Genomic DNA, 24,871 nt, shown 5'->3' on the forward strand with positions numbered 1-24,871 from the left:
GACTTCTGCAATATTTGTCAATCTATATTGACACTACGAAGTGGAAACTTAGAAGAGTTAAGCAGACCTTAAACTTATTGAAATACCAGCAGAAATTAGTTCAAGGGAGATTCTTCCATCATGCCGGACCCTACGTCATCTTTCCGACATGAATCACTCAAAGCTTTTGCGTCCTCAAGAAGAGGAAAGTTACTCCATATATAGAGCAAATTTAGATTGAAGAAAAAAAAAAGAAAAAAAAAGAAAAGAAACAAACCCCACAACTTTTCCCCTTGCTGTTTTTCACATCACACAGTATATATTGAAGGGACTGTGCATACTGAGCGCTCCAACACCCCTCCAAGACACACACCTTTGGGGCTGGTGTTCCCAGTCAGTACCAGGACACAAGCACAGCGGTCACCCCCTTCTCGCACTTTTATCATAGCATTTTCATTTGAACTTCTGAACCGAGTCCTTTAAACTTAATTCGAGCACAACCTTTAAGCCACATCCAGCTGCTCATTTCATGCCACAGCTCTCCCCTACCATTCCCCTCCATCTCACAGCCCCCAGCACCACAAACACCCCCGGCTCCCCTGGATATCCCCACGGGCATCTCTGCTCCCCACCACCCGGGGGGGGCTCCGGGAGGGCCTCACTCGCCCCAAAGGGCCACCAGCACTTGGGGGGCGTCCACATTAGATGCGACCAGCCCCTGGCCGCACACCCCCAGGTGCATGCGGGGGCTCCCAGCACCCGTCCCCCCCTCGCCCCCCAGCACCGCAGCCGGGCCCAAATTCCCCGGGGTGCCCCGGTGCCGTCCCCCCGCGGTACTCACAGGGCCGTGGCGGCCGGGGGGGCTCCTGGGGGGCGCTGCAGCCCCCGTGCCGAGCAGTTGGCGATGCAGGCGGCGCCGGGCCGGCCGTCGGTGCAGGTACAGTCGGCGGCGCAGGGCTGGCAGGAGGGGGCCGGGGGTGGGGTGGGGGGGGTCCTGCCGGCCGCCAGCCCCCCGCACAGCAGGGAGCAGAGCAGGCACCAGCCCGAGAGGGGCAGCCGCGCCGCGGGGACGCCATGTTTGCGCTGTGATCCAGTGTCTCCATTTCCAAAAGGCATCTCTCCCTACGGGCATGGCATGGCCCCGCACCGCCGCTCCCCCGGCCCAGCCCGGCCCGGCCCGGCCCGGGCCTGGCCGAGCTTTGCTTCGCTCCTCTCCTCGCTGTCCCGCTTCGTCCCGGTCCCGCTCCGCCCGGCTCAGCACCCCCCGGGCATAGCGGCCTCCCCGCAGGGCTGCGCTGGCTCCCACCGCGGGGCCCGGCCCGGCCCGGCCCCCGCTGGGTTCTCCCCTGCTGCTGACAGCCCCGGCCCGGCACCGCCCGGCTCGGCTCGGCTCGGCTCGGCTGTGCCGCGCTGCTCCGCCCGGGCCGCGGCCCCGCCGCCTCCCGCTCCGCCTCCCGCCCGGCGGAAACCCGGCGCCGCTCCAGCCCCGCCGCCCGCCCCCGCCCCGCCCGGCCCCGGCGCCGCCGGGAGCTGCGGGGAGCTGGGGGGGGGAGCTGCGGGGTACGGGGGTGCTGCAGCCACTGCCCCCCCTACACCCAGCAGGGCCAGCCCCGGGCACGGAGCCCCCGTTCCCTGCTTCCCTTCGGCACCCCCGGGCCCCCCCCGGGCAGCTCTGCCTCCCCCCGAGGGCAGCACGGGGGTCGCCTGCCCCCCCGGCTGTGCACGGTGCTGAGGGGTCACAATTTGGTGGTTTTGCATCCTGGCCGGGCTGCAGGGTGCGTGTTACACACCTAGGGCACGGTGGTAAAATTGGTAAAATTGGTAAAACTGGGGGGGGGTGGAGAGGTGGGGGCAGGCGCTGCCCGGTGCTGTAATGGGGACATTGGGCTTCCAGTGCTGCTTGTGTGTGTGTGTGTGTGCAAAGCGTGGCCCCAGCCATCAGCCGAGGAGGATGGACGGATGGTCAGATAACACCTGGAATGGAAGAAATGATTGCTTTTGAACTGCTCGCCATCTCCAGTGCCGCATCGCTTTGGAGACCAGAGCCATCAGCTCCTGCCCAGCAGGGATGGCTCGCAGCGTGGCACCAGGCTGCTGGGAAAGGCAGAGGAGCCTGGGGGGAAGCAGTGGGCAAGGGTCTGCCCCCACAGGCCAAGAGGCTGGGGTAGGGAAATTTGAGGGGCTTGGACCCAAAGGTGGTGCAAAAAGTCCTGCACATCCCCCAGAGCCAGGTGCTACCGAGCTCATGTATGAAGTGCCAGCCAAAGACACTTTCTCCTTGGAAGACTTGCAGATCTGGACAAGACTTTCAGCAGGGGTTTTACTAAATAAGAACAAGAGCATTTTGCCTATAAACTTTTTTTTTTTTTTTTTTTTTTTTTTTTTTAATGCAACTACATTACTTCTTGCGGCCCTTTGTACCTTTTAAAATATTTATACCTAACATTGAAGTTCAGCACAGGAAATCACAGCTCAGCCCTGCTGCCAAGCATGCGAGCGTGCCCACAGGAGCCCCTGGGACCGCCCGCGTGCACAGCTGAAGCCGCAGCTGAAGCCAAGTCTGTGCAATCACAGCTGCGGCAGCAATTGCCATCTAAGAAATCCTGCTCTCAGGGAGAGGGGCTGGATGGGTGACAGGCAGTCACTCACCTGGAGAGGTGTCGCACCCCTCCACCAGCCAGCTGCCCAGGCAAAAGGCCCTTTGTTCTTGTCCAAAGCTGCCTGCAAAGCGCAGCGAGGCTGGCGTCCTCCCAGAGCCTCCTGCCCTGTGGGGGCTGCCCGCTTGCTGGGGGGCTCTGTCACCACCCTGTGCTCTCCAGCAGCCGGGCAGCGAGTGTACTGGGGGGCTGCCATCCTGACACTACAGCAGGCGTTGTGTCGGTGGGGCTCTGTCAGCTCTGGGGCTCAGGAAATCTTCCTGGGAGCTTTCCGAGGAGCAACCACAACAGAAGGGGTGGGAGAGAGAGGCGCTGGCTGTCCGAGCATCTGAACGGTGTGAGCAACAGGGAACCAGAACAATTGTTTGGGGTGATGTGAGCCTGAGCCTGCTACCACTGCTGTCCTTCTTCTCTAGGGACTGACCTGTGAGCCCTGGCGTACGCCCGCTGAGGGCTGTGAAGCTTTGTGCCTGCAGAGCTGCTTGCTGCCCCTCTGCTCTACCTGTGGGTATAGTCTGGACCCAACAAAGCCCATCAGTGCCTGCTTGGCTGGAGGTGTGTGTGTCATCCTGTCAAAAGCAGAGGAGTGACAGTAGATTGTATTAGCTGGGGTTCTGCATTTCCTCGCCCAAATGCTGTACGAGCCTTAAATAAGAAGCCTGACAGTGTCTGATTTCACTCCTTGGCATGGTGCTTAATGTATGTGAGAATTTACTTTCTGAAAACATTTTGTGCCTTTTGGACTTGAAATCTACTGTAAAGACACATCGTCTTCTGCGTGATGTATTGTGCCCAAAATAGCTCAGCGGTTACTACTTCCTCATGTGACTACCATGTATTTATTTCCGCTCCCTCAATTGTAAATTGCTTTCTGTTTTTCTTCCCTAATCTTCTGCACTGATGTCCATATTTCTTAAGATAACAGCGAGGAGAAAATGTCAGCAGATTAGATCACTAATGTAATCCAGCGGATATAATGAGGTTAAGGGCTCTCCCCCAAACACTGGGGCTGCCAAGCTGTAATGAGGGCAGCAAACAAGGAAATAATTGAGTGAGTGGGAAAAGAGACAGCAAATCCTGATCAAGTTGCAAGACAACAATTTGTTCACATTGAACCATAATTTTTGATCTTGGAGGAAGGTCTCATTGCTGAGCTGGGATGGATTTTAAAACGCAGACTGCGGAAAATGATGGAAGTGGAAAATGTACTCGGGGGCCGGGAGGCTGTTGCTCACTGCGAGGCGGGGAAGGGCTTCTGGTGGGGACGGGATTCTTCTGGTCCCTCCTCCTGGCAGGAGGATGGCGAGTTTCTCAATACTGTTTACTCGAAGTAGAATTAAAACCCAACTCAGAGGGTGTTAATTCTCCCTGTCCCACCAGCAATGCGGGCTGAACGCACCCAGCACAGCAGCAGACACGCTGTGGTCAGCAGAACGTGACGGGGCTGCGGCCAGCTGGGATTGTCCCCGCTGCCTCCAGCCAGAGCCCAAAGCTCCCCAGATGTCTGCGGTGGCACCGACGGCCCCGAGACCCCAGCAGCAGCACACAAATGCCATACCTTGGCTGTGGTTCAAAGAAAGCAGGAAAATAGCCTCCTCCTAAACTTCTGCCCCTCTTGTCACAGCCTTCGGGCCCTTTGGAGGGCAGCTGTGCTAATGTATGGCCACGTTGCTCATTTTGCCATTATTTCCCTGCTTGCACAGCTTGCCCTCAGTAGATGTCCATGGGGTAAGAGCTTCCCATTCGCCTTTACCTGGGACAAGTACCTCCGAGGAGATGAAGATTTCCATTTCTGCAGGGGGAGGGAGCTGCCTCCATCCCTGCAGGTTGTTGCTTTGGGGCTGTGTTCCACACACGTTTGCACAAGTGTTACAGCCAGTCCTGCACGGGGCAACCTGCAGCGACCCCCAGAAAAGTCATCTCCTGCCCCCCAGGCCTGGCTCCTGCTTTGCCTGCCAGCAAAGCGCTCCCCAGCTGCTATCCACGACCAGATGACTGCAGCCAACCTCATGCTCCACTGCCTTTCATCCAGACACAATACTTCTGCTTGCCTAGAAGGCCGGGGGGAGAGGACAGCTGAGCTGTTATCCTCTGTTATATCACACTTGCCACCGCTGATCTACATTTGTTCTTCTTTTACAGGGCTCTTTAGCTGACTTCATATCATGAGCCATAACTGCTGGTCCTGTGCCTTGGTGCGGTGATGCTGAGACCTGTGACAGACATTCCCTGGCACCAGCTGCTCCTCTTGGCACCTTTTGGATAGGGCTGAAAATTAAAAGCAAGGAACTCACCACCTCCATAGTGTTGGTGCAATAAATCCCAGCCTGGGTGTCTCCTGCGTGGCTCAGCCCTGCTGAGAGCTGTGGGGGGCGCGAAGCACCCCCTGGGTGAGCCGAGAGTGGGCTCCCCCCCAAAAAAAAGCATCCTCCGGGCTGGAGCTCTGCGCTGCAGTTACTCCTCGGCTGGGTTTGGTTTGTGAACGCGTGGCGCCCTCTAGTACCGCCGGGCTGCCCTCCTCGCAGCCTTCATCGTCGCTTAAAAAAAAAAAAAAAAAAAAAAAAGTGAAAAAAACCTGCAAGGCCCCACGAGCAGATGCGCACTACAGCCAGATGCAAAGGGAGCTCAGACAGACAGACACCCTGTCTGTCCCTATCAGTGACACCGCACTGCTGAAGGTCCCAGCTCCTGCCCTCAGCCTCCTCCTGCACGGCTGCACACCCCAGGACAGCACCAGGACAGTCCCTGCTGCCTGCATCTCGCAGCCTGGGACCGTGTGGGGTGGTTAGTCCTGGCTTAGCCACGAGGAGCAGGGGCGTCTCAACCCCTATCCCAAACATATTTAATCCACAAGGGATGAATTTAGCCATGATCTCCCTGCCCGAGGGCTCCCAGCTGCCCACCTGCACTTGCTGGGCACAGGATGCAGCAAATGAGGTCAGGATGTGTTAGCCTGGCCCTGCTGTACTGACAGCACGGTGCCCACAGCTGGGTGGGATCCATGGTGTCCCCCAGCTTCTCCTCGGGTGCCTGGAAAAGGGACCCCCTGTCCCGGCTGTCCTCAGGGTGATGCTCGCCAGCGAGGCACGGGGCTGTCATTTTGTGCGGGGTTTTCAGCTGCACGAGGCTGAGCTGAGTCAGCAGTGCCAGCACATGCCCCCGTTGGGCTTATTCCGGATGAGTTTTGTGGGCAGTTTCAGCTCAGGAAGTGAATTTATTCATGCTGATCATTTTCATCCATTTGACATAGCGTGAATGCAAACCAGAGCCGAGTGGTTTCAGTGACAACGCTTTCTGCTCAGTAACTTAATTGGTGGCGATTCTGGTTTTATTTACCAACGCTCTTTCAAAGCAAACAAAATGTCATGATTCCTCTCTCAATAGGTTTTGAAGTTCCAGGCTTTTGCAGCTCAGGGAATGCTGCTGCTGAGCTCAGGCTGGCCACGGGTGCAGGGTGCAGGTGCCCTGGGCAGTGGCACCGGAGCTGACCATGGGATGTGACCAGCACCCATCCAACCTCAGCACGGCTCCCCCGAACTGCTGCTGTTCCTGCTCATTGTTAGAGCAATGCTGGTGTCCACACACCATTAGGAGATATCTCAGTGCTGGGGCTGGTGTTTGTAATTGGGGCAAATTCAGCTGGGTAAAAAGCCAGGGAGGGGCTGGAGCTGCTCGCTCCCTGCTGCAGGGGCCTTAGGAAGCGGTCTCCCCTCTTGTTCCCCACTCACACCCACTGGTCCTGGCATCGCCCTCTCTCCCTTCTCATGGAGTAATTTACACACAAGGACAGAACTGAATCGGGAGCTCAGCAGTGCTGAGCACGTCCCCATGCACAGGCATCCCCCAGGACCACATCTGCAGCTGCTCCCGCAGGCCCTCTGCCTCAGCCTCCCTTGGCAGCAGGCTTCCAGTTACACTTGTGCATTTGAAAACTTGGGAAAATATGATTTTTATTTTTTTTTTCACTCAGATGTTCCTCAAAAGCTATTGCCTTTTAATGCGATGATGCGAATAAAACTTCTCTGTGCTAATTAGTGCTGATGAAGCTGAAGCCAGAAGGCAGCCAGCGGAGGCAGAAATGTGCATTCAGAGCCTTTGGACTTGCTGAATTCTGGTGAAGGCCAGGAACTGGCAGCCCGGAGGCTGTTCTCAGAAGGGCTGGCAGGGAAGGATCCGCTGCACCACAATGGGATTGCTTTTGAGAAGCCAGCTTGGAGAATTCACTTGCCAGCAGCTTTTTTTTTGCTGTGAATTGGCTGTAGCTGGTTGCATTTGGCTGTGCCTCGCTCCATGCCTTCCCCAGGCAGGCCTGATCACTTACACATGTGCGCAGCTTTTCAGATGTGATTAGTCCCTCTGATTGCAGAAGGACAGCTAATGCAAATCAAATTGCTTGCAGACAAAATGTTTGCAGGACCAGGACAACCCTTAGCTTTGTTGGGGAAGAAGATGTTTCCAGCAATAAAGAAGAAACGCTTTTAAACAAACCAGGAAATTGTAAAATCACAGAAAATGGTAGGCAAGAAGATGCCGGCTGAGTGGCTCTATCGAAGCTGATTACATTGCAGAGCTGAGGGTGCCTTGCAACGCCTGGCTCTGGGCTGCTCATGCTGCTCGCTCATTGTCATCTTCAAGATAAAACTAATTGCCCAAACTTACTGGAGTTTTGCTGGGTGGAAGTGCTAAGCCTTCCTCAGAAAGCATTAACAAACATTATTAAAGCTCCGAGATGCTTCTTCATAGCCCAGATTATTAATTAGTTGGAGCAATGCCACCTGCTGACAGCTCAGACCATGAGGACTCATTGCAGGTGCGTTGCTCCTGGGCTGATAACTACTGCCTGGTGCTGCCTGCCTCTTGTTGGTGACCTGCCACCCCTTAGTCCCAACGGGTGGCTGAACGAGCCCTGGGGACAGCCCTGCACCTCCCTAGCATGTAGCTCTGCCCCAGCCAGCTCACACAAAGCTCTCACAACAGCCAGGAGCAGGAGGTGAAGCTGCTTTTCCCCTGCTGGTGAGGGGACAGCGCGGACAAGCCCACGGCGAGCAGTGATGCGATGGCTTGCTCCAGCAGGAGCTGCTTCCCAGGCCTGGCACTGAGCAGCTGACTCGTCCTCTGGAGCAGCAGCTTTATGAGCCTCTGCACGCTGCCGTGCTAGCTCATTAGGGCTGCTTGTTATTTTACAGGGCCCCAAAGAGCGCTGCACACATGGCTGAGCTGTGGCTGGCCCGGGGTATCTCTGGGTCTGTAACGCCTGAGCTGCAGATGGCAAAAGATGAGTTTTTGGGGGTAAAATGCTCAAGCTCTGGGGGCTCTGCCTCTGAGGGTGAGAGGCTGGGTCCTGCTGATGGTGCAGCAGAAAGCACCCCTCGGTCCCTCCTCTCCCTGACCTGCATGTAGGAGGATAAGCAGCCCCCCAGCGCTCACGGTGCTGCCTGCACCCAGAGGTGCCGAGCCTTGGCCATCCCCGCACCCTGCATCCTGCTGCTGCTCCTGCACGCAGCGTGCACCCGAGCGTGCCCTGCAGCACCCCGGGGCCCTGGGAACACAGCCCCAGCCGAGACGGCAGCGGGACCTGAGCCAAGTGCAGGTGCTGGTCCCGTGAGGAGGGCGAGAGCCTGGGCTGCTGCTGCTGGCCCTGGCCCGACCGGCACAACCCCATCCCTGCTGGGAACGGCTGAGTGCGCAGATAAAGGTCACGCCGTGTGGTGTTTACACACTGGCTTTTGAAACTATAACCACATTCCAACCCTTCCCCGTTGCAGGATGGCTCTGTACAAAATATCTTGGATGGTTTTAAGATGAGATATTAGAAGATATTTCTGAAATATTTGATGTCACTGAGGCATGTCAGGAAAGCATTTAAAATATACCAAATAGCTTGAAAGTGTCTTTTATTTTGGAGGCTGAGCATTTGTTACTCAGCCTCCTCTCTCTCTCCATAGGACACATTTCAAAGGCCTTTTGAATATCCGACTTCATCATATTTGAAAGCTCTCGTGGGTGACTGCTGGAGCAGAGCCGGGCCGAGGGCTCTCATGCGCTCAGTCCTCCACCGGCTGAAATCTTGGCTCATTTCTGTCTTGGCACAAGTAAAATTAATTTCCTGGCCTCGGCCCAGTCCAGGCTCATTAGGATCTGGCACGATCACCCTGTTGTGCGCAGAAGGGGCGGGTGGGGGCGCGGGGCAGCAGCGCCGTTCCCTGGGGATGCCCATGGGGAATTGCCGAGGCAGCCCCTGCACCCCGGCACCCTGATGGCAGGGAGCAGAGCCCTTCAGGTGCAAGGGCTCTGTGTGTCTGCTGTGGTTTGTTTTGCAGTTCATTGCAGCAGCCAGGCTTGCCCCAGGTACAGCTCCTGCCTTGGGTGCTGTGTATGGGTAACCCCAGGCTGCCAGTGCCCCGTCCCTAGGGGCAGCGGGGAAGCTGTGCCCAATGTGCAGGCACCAGGGCAGGCAGCTGGGACCACTGAGGGCTTCTTGCCCCCCTGGGGAGGAGGGGACTGAGCCCCCTTTGGTGCTGCCACCGGCAGGGGCTTGCAACTGAACGTGGAGTGCCAGGAAAGATGTTTTCTTCTCTTGCCTTGGCCTTTTGGAGAAGCGACATGGGCTAATGGGGCACTTCTGTGGGCAAAGGAGCACCCAGGCTTTGCCTCTGGGCTGCACGTGCTGGGATAACGGTGTCTAACCTGCTCCATCATCCACTGAGCCCTTTGGGGGCTGCTGCCACTTCCACCACTTGCTCCAAAAGCAGCAATGTGTGTGAGGTGTTAATTTGGCAGCCTGCAGGGGCTGCTTGCAGGGCTGGGGGGGGCAGGTGGCAGCTTTGACCCCAGCCCTTTTGGGGTCCCACCAGCAGCAGAGGCAGCGCAGAGCCCTCGGGCAGTGCCAGGCAGGGGAGGCCAACGCAGTGCTGCTCGTTAAACAGGACCTGCCCCGTGAATAAATTACGGGTTTGAATGCCAGGAAACACAGACTGGGCAACAGGCTGAGCTCCCAGGCTCCTGGTGCCCAGGGTTTGGTGTGTGTGTGCTCTGCGGGGAAACAGCGGTGATGAAGGGTGGGCGAAGAGCAGGTGGAAGCTGCCCTTCGGGACAGATCACAGGGAGAAGCTAAGGAGCCAAGGATGGAAACAGAGGGACTGCGCGCAGAAGAGATGGAAAACGAAATAACCAGACAAAGGAAGGAGGTTTGCAATATAAGACTTGACTTGGCAATATAAGAAAGGGAAGAGACAAAAACAGTCTCCCAGCAAAACATTGGAATTTAACTTTCACAGCTGCAAAAGGAAAACAATTGCTTCCCACACAAAAATAACTGATGGGCTGCATTGATGAGAAGATGTCTGAGGAATTTCAATTAAAAGCCAGCAACACTGACAAAGGCAACAAGATTGAAGTGCTCAGAGGTAAGTGAGCAATGGGGAGGGAAGAACAATAAGTGGCGAGGAAGGGAACAATGACTGCTCAGCTCTGTGTGGGCTGGGACCCTTCCATGCAGGCAGAGGGAAAGCGCTCGACTCACCCAGCGTGGCAGGAGCCGTGGTCCCCAGCACCACGCGTGTCCTGTGCCCACTCCCAGCACATCTCCGTGCCTCTTGTGAATGGGCACTGCTCTGGAGGCAGAGGTGCTCCTGAAGGAGGGTGTCCCAGCTGTCTGACAGCTGGTGGAGGTCTGTGTGCTTGTGCACAACACGAGGCTGAGCTCCTGGTGTATTGCCCAGGCTCTGTCACGCCTGCATGGACAGCACCGTGCCTGATGTGTTGGCCCTGGCACCGCGGTGTCACCTCTGTCTGCCTGCACCTCCCGTCCAGGTGCTGTCCATGCCTTCAGGTCCTTTCTAAACAACACCTCTAAGACTTTAGAGTCAGAGCTGTTTGCCCTCGGCAAATGATCTGTAGCAGTAGAGAAAGCGAGAAGGGACACCGGGTTTACAAGGGACTGGGGGGGGAGTCCCCGTAACCTTGGCTGGAGGCACTGCAATAGGTGAGAGCAGAGCAGGCTGAGCTGTGCTACGAGCAGAGCATGGAAAGAGCCTGCACCGGCTCTCCTGCAGCTGCCAGGGCACCAGGCAAAGAAGATGAATGTCTTCCAAGACAGTGCAGCTGACATCGTCTCCGATGGGAATAGCTCGTCCTTGCAGCCTTCCTGCTGCAGACACAACTCCGCTCCGCCTGAGCCGGCAACAAAGTAGGAGAGAGAGCAGCAGGCTCGGGCTGTTGGGAAAGGCATCGGCAGATGCTGGTGAGGACAAGGCGGGTGTCCCTGCCCAGGGGGGCAGTGCCTGGGGGCTGCTGCTGTGGCGAGGAGCAGTTGAGGCCAGGAGAGCACAGGAGCTGCTGCAGCACGAGCCAGGGACGGAGCAGCTTGGGCCGGCGGGAGGAAGGAGGGCTGGCCTCCTGCTGAAATCTCTCGCTTGGCTACGAGCACAGCGTGCAGCTTCTGGCACACAGAGAACCCTGCAAATTTCCATCTCGGAGAAAGCAGCTAGATTTAAACCCCCAAAGTGCAGTGTTCGTGCAGAACAGCTGGTCAGAGCCGGTGCCCAGCCCCAGCCCCAATCTTCATGTCTCCAGCTCTGCGCAGAGCTCTGTCCCCAGGTGGGGGAGGCTGAGCAGAAAGCAGGTGCCATCCTTAATGAGCTCGTTCATAACTCCTTGGACAGGCAGGCCCTGCCATGGGGATGTGTGTGTGCATTGCCCAAGGCGGACAGAAACACCCAAAATGCAGTGCCACAAACAGCCTCCTCGGCTAGCAGCCCTGATGGGGATGAGCTGATTTTCTGCCTTTAAAAACAAATCTGCTCAGGCGTAGGTATACCAGAGTAGCAAATAGCCACCATCGCTGCTGGCCCTGTTCAGATCCCTGCCAGATCCCGCAGTCCTGCTTCCCCAAGGCACGCCGTATCTCCAGGCGTGTGTTGTTCCATTAATCTATTTTTAGCAAATACATTCCCCTTATTTCAGCTGCAGTTATCTGATTAGTTCCTGTAACTATACGGGGAACAACATTTCCAGGCATGACTGAGATCTGTGAGCAGGCTGTGCCTCTTCACACACATTTTCTGAAGGAGAGAAACTTGCTGGAGGTGCTTCTCCCGTGGCCGTGCTGCTTTGAGTGCTTGTGGCACTGCACAAGGCTGAGCCCTGGGGCTGGGGGCAGCGGGATCAGCCCCGCTGGCAGCTCTGCAGCACGCGACCTTTGATAAGGGCAGCAGCAAGCAGCACGCTTCCCTGCTGCCGCCCTCGATAAGGGGCCATCCTCGTACAGTGTTGCTCTGATGCGGCCGTGATAAGCAGCTGGCTTTGTTTGCTCGTGAGCACGAGGCTCTTCAAGATTTCCATCACCATCAGCTGTGGCTGAGAGCAGGGGGAAAAGCAAAGTCCTCGTGCGTCAGCAGCGCTGGTCTCCCGGGAGGCTGCCCCGAGGGTGCTGGGGGCTGCACACCCCCTTTCCCAGGCAGGGAAGTGCTCCATGCCAGCTTTGTCACTGCACAGGGACACGCTAAAAATCCGACAGACCCATAGATGGCTCCAGCATTGCACTTTGCTCCAAGGCCTCGGCCTCTATTGACTGCAGCTGTCCTGGAAAATCAGATTATAGAGCAAAACCTTGGCATCAAGTCTGCTCTGACAAGTCAGGTCTTCCATCTCCCAGATGGATCATCAGGAGGAAGAAAGCGAGATGAGGTGGATAAGCCTCTGCCGTGAAAGCTTTTTCTCTGGTCCTGTGTGTGGGAGCCCAGAGCTCCTCCAGCCGTGCAGGAGGCTCAGGGGGGGAGAAGTGGGATCTTGCCCAGAACCCAGGCACAAGAGCTCCTGACCCCAGCTTGTCTCCCTCATCCATGGGGGAAGCAGCCAGAGCTCTGCTCTCTGCTTTTCCCCCACTGGGAGATGGATTAACATCAGGTTTAAATGCCCCTGGCAGAGCTATTCCGGCACAGACATGGAAACGTCAGCAGGGGCAGGTGTTGTGTGCCCAGGAGGGGAGGAGAGGAGCCTTGGGGGATGGGGGTACCCTCATCCATCTGTGCAGCTCTGCTCCTGTGCCCACTCCTGGGGAAGCAAAGGGAAAAGCTCATCCTGGCCACAGCACGAGCAACATTTTGGCATCACCGTGGTGGGCATCTGGACTCTGGCTTTGGTTCCAGCTTTCCCAGCCTGCCTGAGCCCCTTTGTTTTGGCCATCAGCTCCTCCCGGTCTTGTGCAAGTGCTGTTACTTATTTACATCTTCATTGTGTGCCTGCCTGGCTTCTCACCAGAGAGATTTATTTTCCACTCTTGCTTCGATATGACTGCTCAAGCCTCCTTTTCCAGGAAGGATAAGACCGCGCCACTGGAAATATGTCACATAGCTAAAGACATTTATTTCAGTTGAGAGCATTGCAATTGCCTCAGGTGACACTTCATTTGCAGTCAGAAAGAAAGATGCAAAGTGTTGCTCGCTGAAACCAGTTGCTGAGACAGACTGGGGACAATGCGAGTTCCCCCCCCAGTAGCAGCAGCCCCCGCCGGCCCGTGCCTCAGCCCCCTGTGCCCCGTGCGCCCCCCGGGCCGTGCTGTGCCAGCCCCTGCCCCGCTCCGCGCCCCCCTCGCACCCCAAAACTCCCCGCACGGGACCTGCCCGCGGTGTCTGCTCCGTGCCTGCATCACCCAAATGCCCACCTGCGGCCGGCTCTGCGCCTGCTGAGGGATGTGGGGGGGGATGTGGGGAGCGACCCCCAGCCCTGCCCTGCCGGGGGGCCGCACTCAGCCCCCGCTGTGCATCGCGGGGGGCACCGGGCACGGCTCGGGGACACCGGGCACAGCTCGGGGCTCGCTGCGCTGCCCCAGCGCCGGTCCCCACGGGGGGCTGCGGTCTCCTCTCCCCGCTCCCCGGCACGGCACGGCACGGCACGGCACGGTTTGGCACGGCTCGGCTCGGCACAGCAGGGCTCGGCACGGTTTTGCACGGCTTTACACGGCTCTGCACAGCTTGGCACGGCTCGGCTCGGCTCAGCACAGCAGGGCTCGGCACGGCTCGGCACGGCTCGGCTCGGCTCTGCGCGCACCGGAGCGCGGCCGCGGGCGCCCCGCGGAGCGCGGCCGGGGCGGAGCGAGCGGGTGCGGAGCGGAGCGGGCCCGGCCCCCGCCGCCGCCCCCGCGGCGCTGCCATTGGCAGCGGGGCCGTGCCGGGCCGGGCCGTGCCGAGCCGAGCCGTGCCGGGCCGGGGAGGCGGCTGAGCGGCGGCGGTGGCACAGCCCCGCGCCCTCAGCGCCCGGCCGCGGCATGTCGCGGAAGAAAGCGGCTCGGAGCAAGGGTGGCGGCGCCGCGCCCTCGGCCGCGCTGCCCCCCGCCGCCCAGGGGCCCGGCCGCGCCGCCGCCGCCCCCCCCCGGAGCCCCGCGCCCGCCCCCGAGCTGCCCCGCAACGGCGGCGCTGCGCCCGGGCGGCCCTCGCTGAGCAGCAGCGGGGAGTTCTACGACCTCGCCTTCAAGGTGCGGGGGGCCTGGGGGGGAGCAGCCGGGCGGGGACAGCCTGGGGGGGCTCGGGGAGAGACCGGGGGGTGCGGAGCGGAGCGGCCGGGGCAGCGCCGTGCGTGCCCGAGAAGTTCCCCGGGGATGGAGAGGGTGGGGGGCGCCCCCTCCGAGCCCCTCTCCGAGCCCCCGCTCCTCCGGGGCCGCCGCTTTCCCCTTCTCGTCCTTTTTCTCGGCCCCGCAGGGTGCCTCGGAGGCGCTCCCCCCCCCTGCCCGGGGCGCCCGGGATTCGGCACGACGAGCTGCGAGCACATCCCTCCGCACCGCGGCTGCTGCTGAACTTTTGCAAGTGGTGCTAAAAGGCTTTTGGCTCGGCTTAGCGACTGTACCCTTCTGCTTCCTCTCTAACAACGTTAAAAAAAGCAGGTTATAAGCCGGGCTGACGGTATTCCTTGAATCGCATCGAATCTGCGCTGGCTGCCGTTGAAATGTCTCCAGCTTATGCTTTCTTTTAAGGGCTCAGATGGCTTCTTCTTGCTGCTTGAGATTCTGGCAACTCGCAGATCAAATGTATCTGCACCCCCCCCCCTCCATCACACGACCTGATGCAAGCCCATCTTGGAGCTCTCTTACCGATTTTGGCTGAGGCTGTAATTCAGTGCAACCCATCTGACTGCATTTCTAGCACAGATCTTCATAACCGAGCGTGGGGGATTAAGCTGCGAGGAAGACGGTGTTTGCTATGGCACGGTTCAAGCCTTGGCATGCTGTGCCAGAGAGCTCGCTGCCTGGGGCCATCCGCATGGCCACGGCGCGTTAAGATTTGGGATGTGGAGTAGGCGGTGATGGGTGTTTGAGAAGTGGATTTGGCTGGTTTGGTAGGCAGGTGGTCTCTGGTACAGCTGCAGTAACAGTTCAACAGCGTCTCTGAAATGGAGCCCTTCTGCATCCATGCTGGCCCCGAGCTTGCCTCTCACCAGCCCTGGCTGGGGTCTCAAAGGAACCCAAAGAAAAACCCTCTGGTATTGGTCTGGGTGCTTCTCAAACACTTGACAGCCCATGTTGTGTTTGGTGAAAGCCCAATCCAATAAACTTTCCCTTATCCCTCTCCTGAGCTCTGCCAAAAACAACAGCAGCCCACCACACGGCACGGGGCTGGATCCTGACGGCCAAGCCCTTGGCAGGAGCCTGGCTGCAGGTCCCTGCGTGGGGCTTGAACGGTGCTGAGCAGGGAGCAGTGCACTTTAGGGGTGGCTCTGCTCCAAGGCAGGTATCTGGAATGTTTAACTAAATATCAGCACCACTATTTTGGACTAAAAAATGACTTTTTCCCCACCATTGCTTGGACTCACGTACATACATGTCTTGGTTTCCCTGACCTTGCACCAGAGCTCAGAGCGGGGCTGTGTGTGGGGATCCCACAGGACACCTGCTGCAGGGCTCCCTGCCCTTGGGGCCGTGCGCTGCGGGGACGGAGCCAAAACCGAGCCCCCAAATGGGCTACACCTGCGGAGTCCGTGGCAGAGGCTGCTGCTGCTGCTGGCTGCTGCGTGGGCTTGGTTTGACCCAGGGCAGCGCCTGAGTTAAAACCATTTAAATTCATTCATGGGCTAACGACTTCTGAAAGGATAATGGCAGTCGGGCTCAGGGAGATGGAACCGTGCCACGGGCGCGCGAAGCCGTGCCGAAGGGAGCAGGTGCAGAAGCTGCGAATGCAGCTTGGTTGTGCAGCCCGGGGTTTCTCTGCCGTGAGAAGCTGTCAGCCTGCCCCGAGGGATGGGGTCGGCACCCACGGGGGGCAGAGGGCTCAGGATTGGGGCTGTGTTAGGGAACGGTTTCTGCCTTGTCTTGGTTTCCTGTGGCAGGGCAGGCACTGGGGGGACAGGTGGCACCAGGAGCTGCTCCCTCGGCATTGCTGAGGATCGAGGGTGGCCTTGGGGCTGTGCTGGTCCTGGACAAGGGATGTGCACAGATCGGGGAACACAAGTGATGCCGCTGTGCAGGGGCTTGCTGCTGGAGCACTGCACTGGCTGCAGCTCCCTGCCCTCCCCCTGGGTTCTGGGCTGTGACTTTTGGCTGGGGCTCCCCATCAGGAATGAGGATCTGCTGCTTGCCCCCGGGATGTGGCTTTTGGGATGGAGATGGGAAATTGCTGTGGAGGGGCTGGAAATGGTGCCTAACCCGCTCCTCCCTTCCTCCCTCGCAGGTTATGCTGGTGGGCGACTCGGGGGTCGGCAAAACCTGCTTGCTGGTGCGCTTCAAAGACGGCGCCTTCCTGGCGGGCAGCTTCATTTCCACCGTTGGGATCGACTTCAGGGTAAGTCAGCAGCAGCTGGGATCTGCCAGGTTAGCGACAGTCCTTGCAGAGGGACACCAAAACGTTGCTCCAGCTGCTTAAAACTCCTGGTGCCGAGGCCCGTGTCAGCGGCAGGCAGGGCACCTCGGGCTGCGTCGGGCTCAGGAGCCATCTGATGACTGCAGCAGCTCAGCGGTGTTTTAATTACAGCTCTGCACAAGGACGGGGAGCGCGTCCTCTGCTCGGCGCTGCCGTGCCCTGGGGACGATTTGTGTGAGAATAACTGTTTGGGCCTGAACATCTGCCCAGCTAAAATATTTCCCCAAATCGGTTTAATTGCTTTAAAAGCAGTTATAAACCAAAACCAAGCTGACACAAAACGATGTCCCCAGAGCAAACCTTTGGGGTGCTGACACGAGGCGCAGTGCAGGATCTTGGCGCTCTGTGAGAGTGGTTTTGGTGATGGTGATGGGGGCACCTCGCTGCTGGTGCCAGGTGGCCATCAGGAGCACCAAGGGTGACACACCAGAGCCGTGTGGCACTGGCAAGACCAGTGGGAAGCTGCTGGAGGGGCAGGGAGGCAGAAGGGGAGGCAGAAGGGGAGGCAGCTCATCTCTTTTCTGGTTGCATGAAAGGGGGAGTTAGGGCTCAGACCCTGAAGGCAGTGCCTTGTTTGCACAGAGCATCCTTTGCCATGCAGGAACGTCCCAGAGCTGGCTGGGCTGGGGAAGATGTGCGCAGTGAGAGGGAGGGGAGATGGCTCAGAGGAGGGAGATCAATGCGAAGGAAAGTTTTGGAGCAGGTGTGCTGCTGGGCTGTTCCATAACCGAGGCAGATTTTTCTAGTGCCTCCTTTGGGTGCCCTGGTTGATGCCTGGTGCCTGATACTCCCTGTGCCTTGCTGCCGTTTCCCCAACCATTTGCTTCCCCCGAAAGCACGAGCTTGCAGCCCCCAGGCACCCGGCTGGAGCCGCAGCCTCCTCTGAGGAGGGAGCTGTGCTGAGAGTCTCTGCCGTGTGGGACAGGCTGCGCTCTCTGGTGGGGGAGTTCCGTGTGATGAGGGACCTGGGAACAGGCACGTAAACCTGGCCAGCCCGAAGGGAGATTAACGGGCTGCAGCCACGCAGAGTGGCTGGGTGCTGGGGCTGTGCCGTGGCCCTGTGGGATGCTTCTTGCTGCTCCTCTGCGGCAGTGTGGGATGGGGGGTGTTGTGTGGGAGCAGCCATGCCTGAGGGCTTCTTGGTCAGTGCCACAAACGTCCCCAGGCTGCTCGCTCCTGTGGCAGCAGGGGCTGCCCGTGCCGCTGTGCCGTGGCTTTGGCTCCATTTCCACACCGTAGCAGTGCTGGGAGGTGTGAGTGGGGGCTTTCCAACTCATCCCACAGGCAGCACCCACTGTCCTCCTCATGCCTCCAGATCTTTCCCTCCGGACTCTGCTTGGCACTATCTCAGAGCTCCCTTTCTTGGAGGATTTCTGTGAGATTGGTGTCTCTTGTAACTCGCTATTTTGCCGGTGCGAACAATAACTTGGGAGCATGGTGACAAGGTAAAGCGATGAGGCGATGCTCGGAAAGCCTTTCAGAAATAAAATGATGCTTTCCCTGCAAACCAGTGCTGGGTGCAGGGCAGCACTGCGGGTTACGGCTGGCTGAGCTGCAGTGGCTCAGTAGAGTTGGTGAATTGGAGTCCATAATTTTATCCAGAGGTAATTACACCGTATTTCAGGTGTTCTTAAAAGGAAAAGCATTTTATTACTGATCGCAGTGATTGATACCAAGGGCAGTCTTAAAATCTTGTGACTTATTGATTAGAGTGCTGAAATGACTGCTACTGAGGAGCAATCAAATTAGGGTTAATTTACTTCTGTAATAGAGCTGCTAGACGTACATGGGTTTGAAACGGGCGGATTATACAGCGAGGAAGATCGTGTTTATGGCCTAAAATTCATTATTACCATCTTTGTGAGATACTCACATTTTTGGAGACATGGAAATAGTTTTTTGATTACATATCTCCGTTCCTATCAAGATAATCCTGTTTGCAAGCACTGCGTAATTGTGCCCCCCTCGCGGTTTGCATTACAATGCAGATGAAGCTCTGGGGTGATAACACCGGAGGCTTCTGCTGCAAGAGCACATTTTGGTTTTAATTTTTGTCTTTCTAATCACAAAGCTGTCACATCGCATCTCCTTTTCTCCGAAATCCCAGAATTAGGAGCTGGGTTTTCTGGTTGGAGCAATGGAGCCCACTTGTGCCAATGAGCCATGGGGTTGTGGCCGCTGGTCCCAGACGGTGTCGGGAGGTGCTGAGCTCCCCTGAGGGCACAGCCACGGTTCCTCAGGGCTCGTGGCAGTCACGGAGCCGTGCTGGAGGCAGTGAGAGCTCCCCAAGGCCGCAGCAGGCAGCAGCTGGGCTCCTGCTCACGCACGACCTTGCTCGGCTGGGGCAGCCAGCTTGGGGGAGCTGCCCAGGGATGTCATGGGGATGCGGCTGCCCGGCTCCTGCTGTCGGTTCTGGGACAGTCCCTGCTCTTCTCCAAGGCTGGCTGGTCCCTGTGGGGTGCCCGGTGTCTGCTTGGTCACACCCCAATCTCCTGGGCACCCGACGGGCTCGAGGACAGCTGCTGGCAGCCGAGGGTGTCCGGGCGTTAGGTGCGCACCGAGCTCTGGCTGATGGATGGTGTCGGCCCGAGCAAATGTGAGCGAGGAGAAATCCATTTAAAATTAATCGGGCTTTACAATTCCTAATGGCCCCCTAGGTTTTTTTCCCCTCCTACTGTTTTATGTTACAGAGAACCTCTCACATTTTGTGGTTTGTTTATAATTGTCTCTTAAACAAAAAAAGGATGTTGATCTAAACATTAGCGTTTCATTTTCCAAATATACTAGGGAAACAGAGATGTTGGTGTTAGGGAAAAAATACATCAAAATGGTACCTATTAGCTTCTAGTTCTGGAGATTCCCAGTCCTCTGGCTTCCCATCCTGTTCAAATCAGTTTTATTCTGGGAGTATTTTCAGCCTGTCGGGAGCCAGCCAGCCCTCTCCTTTGGCCGGGCAGTGCCGGAGCTGTGCCGGGTGCTGTGTGGTGCCAGGATGTGGCAAAGGGTTTGGGCAGCAGTGGGAGCTGCTGGGGTCAGAGCCAGGCTGCGACTGCTGCCACACGTGGTGGAGCTGAGGCAGAGCCAAGATCTCTGCCTTTTGTTGTCATTTCTTCCATCCCAGCTTCTCTGCCCCCTTCCCACCCCAGCTGGAGCTTGGGGCTCCCCAGCCTCTTTGCCCTGCAGAAGGAAACCCTGCACAAGCTGGTGTTTCCTCCATGGGGTTTTAGTGTGTCTGCAGGTCCGTGCAGGGGCTCTGGCTCCCCAGGGCAGCTGTGACCCCCCCGGTGTTCCCGTCCCACCACCGCCTGCTTGCAGCTCCTCCCTTCAGCATGTGGGCTGGGAAATGCACCCAGGGTAAACAAACACCTCTGCCTCCAACAGCTTCAGCTTCGGGGTTTCCAGCCCTTGCTAGACAATGGGATGCTCAATTATTCCCTCCCATGAGCCATGGCTGTGCTGCCAGGGCTGTGCCAAGCACTGGTCCCCAGGGTCCCCCCCGCAGCTGTCCCCAGCTGAAACCACCCAGGACTTCACTGCGCCCTGAAAACCCACAGGGGCCCCAAAGCCCCCAGGTGCCAGCTCTGTGGCTCCTCTCGCCCAGAGCCTGCCCTTTTCTTACTTTGTGTTTTAGGAATTTCAGGGAGAAAAAGGGCTCCTGGAAGCGAGCCGCTCTGTAAGTCAGAGGAGTGAATCCCAATTTTCCTGGTAGTGCTGGAGGAGCTACGTTTTGCTGTAATTTTGGGAATGCGGCAGAAACCTTGGCAGAAATTGAAGCTGCACAACAAATACTTCTGTCTGGTAGCAGCTCGGTTGGAGGGTTTTGCCAGAGAAAGCAGTGTGGGGGCAGCACACCCTGCCCCCTGCCCCCGGGCTGCGCTCTGCCCCGGCACTCACTGCCCCTGCTTGGTCCCGAGCTGTGCTGAGCCAGGGGAGTGAAGGGTTTTGCACTAATTGGGCCTGAAGGGAGAAGAATACGAAGGGAAAAATTAAAGTTGAGCTTTTTCTGTGGAAAGACGTGCTAATGAGTTTCTTTGCGTTAGCTGGGGAGGTGGTTTCTGTGTCCATCAGCCTCGTGCTTCAGCACAACCTGGGGCTTTCTGAGCAGGCAGCAGCGCACAGAGAGTATTCCTCTGAAGACTGGGCTCTGGCTTTCAGCAGCAGGCACCCGCTGGCACAGGAGATATTTCTGCGTGTTGCTGCCCCGTGGGAGACCCACAGTGTCCCCCGTACGTGGGTGCGCCCGCGCAGGGAGCGCTCTTTGCTCCAGCCTTGGCCGTGCCGCCGTTAATCTGCCCGCTGGAACAGTTGCTGGGCACGGTAAATAACACAAGCTGTCACTGGTGACCCTGAGCTGTAAGGACTCTTGATTATATCCAGCCCTGCGCCGCTCTGGAGGCGGAACCAGCGGTGCACAATTTGGGTTTTTGCAGAAGAGCTTGGTTGCATCGCTGTTTGTTTCTCGCGGCGTGTGTGTGTGCACCTGCCGTCGGCAAACAGCAGATGCTGGCTGCCTGGCTGGAAGCAGGGAGCTCGGCGTGGCAGGAGAGGCAGAGAGCCGTGTTTTGGGGAGGCTGGGTGGGCAAAACAAAGCTGGCCCCAGTCTCGGTGTGGCCAGCCTGGCCCTCGGTCTCCGTGTGAATGCGGAGGGAGGGAGCAGGCTGACGGGTGAGCAGCCCCGAGCTGGTTGGGACCCTGCACAGGGGAAGGTGCCCGGCTCCTGGGGATGATGCTCGGTGGTGCTGGGAGTGGTTCTTGTCCTCGTGCCTCCTGTCGAGGGGCTGGTGTGACCCAGAGCTGCCTGCGAGCCGAGGGCTGGCTTCTATCTCCGCGGTTGGCACCGAGCGTCGCAGGGCTCATTTCCAGATGGATCAGTCTGGAAAAGGTGGGAGGGGATCCGCTCAGGCCAGAAGAAAGGAATGGAAATAAATTAATTCCAGCATGTCTTTCAATGCAAAACCAGTCCTGAATGTCAGAGGAGCAGGGTGCTGGGCATTGGGTCTCTTCCACGTGTAGGCTTTGCCACGCAGGGTGGCCCCGTGTAGGGGATGAGGGGTGGGCTCCGTTGGTCCAAGGGGGCCGTGGGCAGGAGTGCAAGGGTAGAGGGGACATCCTCAGCCCCTGGGTGTCCCTGCAGGGTGGCCTTGCCCTGGGAAGAGCACCTCGGTGTCACCTGGGCCAGGTGCTTGGTGCCCTCCTGGTGGCGGTGCAGTGCTGGGGAGGGACCCCAGGTCTGTGCTGGGCGCGCTTCTCCTGCAGCTCTTCGTCTGAAATTGGCTGGTTCCGCATTTCTTATCACTGCATGAATTTTAATAGGAGCCAGTAGCTGATTTTCTACTTTTACATTTGTTGCTGTAAGGAAAGCCGAGCTGTGTTTGCCCAGAGCAGCTCTCCTGCGGTGCTTCCCACCCTGTCTGCTGGGTTTTGGGGGGGCAGATGTGATGCCGGGGCCGTAGGGACCGGGTGCTGCCCAAATCCAGGTGAGCTGGGGCCTGCAGGGCTTGGTCTGTTCATGGGAGCCCACCTTTATTTTATCGATTTACTTCGTGTCTGCTTCCTAGGACGACAGCTGCTGCTGGCTCCTGCTCCCCGCTCCCTGGGCAGGCTCTCTGGGGAGCAGAAAGCCTTTTTTCCGTGCAGCCGAGCCCTGCTTTGCTTTCAGCTGCTGCTCTCCTCCCTTGCAGAGGGACACAGCCGTGCAGGCTGCTCCTGATCACATGAACGGCGAAGCCTGTCATTTGCATGCAGGGGCTCAGTTGCCAAGAGATGCTGAGAGCAGAGCCCGTGGCGGGCTGCACCCTCTTCTCACATCTGCTAGTATTTTATTCATGTTTCTTTGGCTCTTGCATTTGAAAAATAATAAACCTCCTCGGCGCGCTCTGATCCCGCAGCACACTGGTGAAGCGCAGATACCCGCGTGCTGTCAGCAATCCCAGTGGACACCAGACTCAATTCCTGTCTTGGGGAAGGCAAAAAGAAGGAAGATGAATGTCTTCAAAGCAGAAAAGTGCTCGAGTCGCTCTTTAAATGAGCATCTGGAGTGGCCTGGAGACCCAGAGCCTGTTTAAGATGACTCTCAAACAGTTTGTGCGGTGCTGTGAGGGTGCCTGCCCTGATCTCAGCACACGAGGGGCTCTCCTGCAGCCCAGAACAGGCTGGGTGCCTGATCCAGCTGTGAAATCTTGCATCCGTCTCAGCCGACAGCAGTGCTGCGAAATTGGCCCCCGTGTTTGGGGGGTGAGGGGCTCTGAGCAGGGCTGGAGCATCGATGGTGCTGGGCACAGAGCCGGGCTCTGTGCTGGGTGTGCTCGCGGGGCTGGGAGCTGTGATGGAGCGTGGCACGGCCACTAACGCGTGTCAGTGGGGCCAGGGCGAGTCTAAACGGTTTGAATATTTAATGGAATAATTTTGGCTTAAGTTCGCTTTCATCTTTCATAGGTGATAAAATACTGAGCTCAGCTGTGCAGAACTGGGGTTTTCTTTGAAAGCAGCAGGAGGGCAGCCAGGCCCGCGGGAGGCAGGGCTCGGGGTGTCTGTCCCATAGCACTGGCCCCATTACAGGGGCTTGGGGACATCCCTGCCCCACAGTGCTCGCCTCGCTCAGCCCTGCAGGTCCCCACTCAGGGCACGGTGTCCAGGCTGTGGGCACAGTGGGTGCTGAGCTGCTGGGAGCAGGGACCTGGGTGCTGGTGCTGCCCCAGGCAGGGGGGTCTGTGCTCAGCCCCCGCCCCGCACCGAGCACTGCAAGGATAACGTGGGCTGCAGCCCTGAAACCTGCACGTGTGAGCCCCCGCTGCCTCTCCCCTGAGCTGCTGACTCACTCGGTACCGCTGATTAATTATTTGCCCCCAGGAGGCTTCAGCACGTTTCTAAATAAATACGCCTCGGGGAGAGCGGGGCGCAGCGGAGCCTCTCCCCTCGGGGTTGCAGCCACTGGTGCTGGGTCTGTGCTTGGGGGGGGCAGGGGTTTTGTTTTGGCTGCAGTGGGCACCGGGCAGGGTGCTGGGGCATTGCTGCCACCCCCGGGGGGCTGTGCTGGGTGCTGAGGCTGTGCCCAGAGCAGCTTGACTCCAGAACTCAGCCCCTGCCCCAAGGAGGGACTGGGTTTGGAAAATGCACATGGGTGGTTGAGTGTTGGGTCCTGCCCAGCACCAAGGCAAGGGTTCCTGGTGTCCTCTCACCTGGGAATCAGGGACGAGCTGTGAAGTTAGGCATGGCCCTACCATGGTCAGAAGGGCTCTGCTCAGCCCGTGCCTGGTGTTTGTTATCCTCCGCAGCTCGGAACAGGCTGTGCCCGCGAGCGATCGTCTCCCTTTGGCTAAAAATAAAATAAATAATAAAACTCCAAGAGCGTCGGAGCCATGTCAGTGGAGGGAAGGAGCTGGCGGCGCGTTGCGTGGCTGAGCAATTGTCCACTCGTCCTTGGCTGGCGGTGGGGGGGCCGCTGGTTTCTATGGTAATGGGGAATTTAAAGATCAAGCGCTTGTTTACCTGCAGCGCCTTCGCCACGAGGAAGCTAAATATTGTGTTGGCGGCGTCCTGGGGGAGCAAGGGACGCAGGGGGCTCGGGGCGGTCGTTGGCGGAGAGCCCTGAGGAGGAGGATGGGAATGGGGCCGGTGGGGTTTGCTGCCCGGGACCGCTCTGGTGGCACCATGGGGACATCCCTGCCTGCCCTGGGAGCACAGGTTTGGCACAGGGTGGGTGTTGCAGAGCCGTGGTGCTGCCCCGTGCGCTGCCGTCGGCTCCATCCAAGAGAGATGGAGCTCTGGTGCTTGCCCTGTAAGTGATCTCCAGAGCAGCAGTGTAATTCATGTGGCTTTGTTTGTCTAACAGGGGCATAAAGTATTTTTAATCCTGGCTAAGCACCAAATCATTACCTTGAAGGATTGCAGAGCCTCTCAGAAGCAACAGCAAATATTTCATATTTATGCCTGCATAGGAAAAAATGTTTTTCCCCAGTCGTTAACTAATACGTGTCAGGAGCTCCTGCTCCTTCAGCTTTAGGGGGTGGTGCACATCACCCTGGTTCGTGGTGGTCCAAAGACAAGGAGAAACACAATGGGGAGCTCTGGGGGCTCCCCCCTGGTGGGATGTCAGTGTTGGAGAGGTGGTGGGTCCGGGCAAGGCAGAGGGAAACACTGCCCACACAAGGCTCAGCAGCAGCAAAGCCCTTTTTCCTTTTTTCTAGTGGTCACAAGGCTGGCAGCGTCTGTTAGGATGCAACTGGTCCTGATGTGAACATCTGGCAGGGTTGTGTTTCATTTTGCTTTTTTTTTTTTTTAATTTAGTCAAAGCTGTTAAATGAAAAGCTGTGAAATGGGCGGAATCCGAGCCCAGCTGTGTTTCTGCACCCGGTCCTGCATGGGTTGGATGCTGAGAAGCCGTTCACT

At 58.0% G+C, this 24,871-nt stretch overlaps 2 protein-coding genes across 3 annotated transcripts in view; one reads left to right on the forward strand and one right to left on the reverse strand.

Moving 5' to 3' along the window:
* The window catches only part of PKD1 (polycystin 1, transient receptor potential channel interacting), an 84,448-nt gene extending 83,040 nt beyond the window's left edge, over window positions 1-1,408 (reverse strand). For both annotated transcript variants that reach the window (XM_038186835.2, XM_038186834.2), the window contains exon 1: window positions 821-1,408. In XM_038186835.2, coding sequence (XP_038042763.2) covers window positions 821-1,095 — 275 coding nt within the window. In that variant the 5' untranslated portion in view covers window positions 1,096-1,408. The remainder of the gene's footprint in view (window positions 1-820) is intronic.
* A 12,404-nt stretch (window positions 1,409-13,812) lies between these two features.
* RAB26 (RAB26, member RAS oncogene family) overlaps window positions 13,813-24,871 on the forward strand; it is a 28,974-nt gene continuing 17,915 nt past the window's right edge. The window contains exons 1-2 of the mRNA XM_027468833.3: window positions 13,813-14,109; window positions 16,295-16,405. Of these exons, the coding sequence (XP_027324634.1) occupies window positions 13,903-14,109; window positions 16,295-16,405 (318 nt within the window). The 5' untranslated portion in view covers window positions 13,813-13,902. The remainder of the gene's footprint in view (window positions 14,110-16,294; window positions 16,406-24,871) is intronic.

The sequence above is a fragment of the Anas platyrhynchos genome, chromosome 15 (genome assembly GCF_047663525.1).
Source record: "Anas platyrhynchos isolate ZD024472 breed Pekin duck chromosome 15, IASCAAS_PekinDuck_T2T, whole genome shotgun sequence".
In the NCBI taxonomy this organism is placed as follows: Eukaryota; Metazoa; Chordata; class Aves; order Anseriformes; family Anatidae; genus Anas; species Anas platyrhynchos.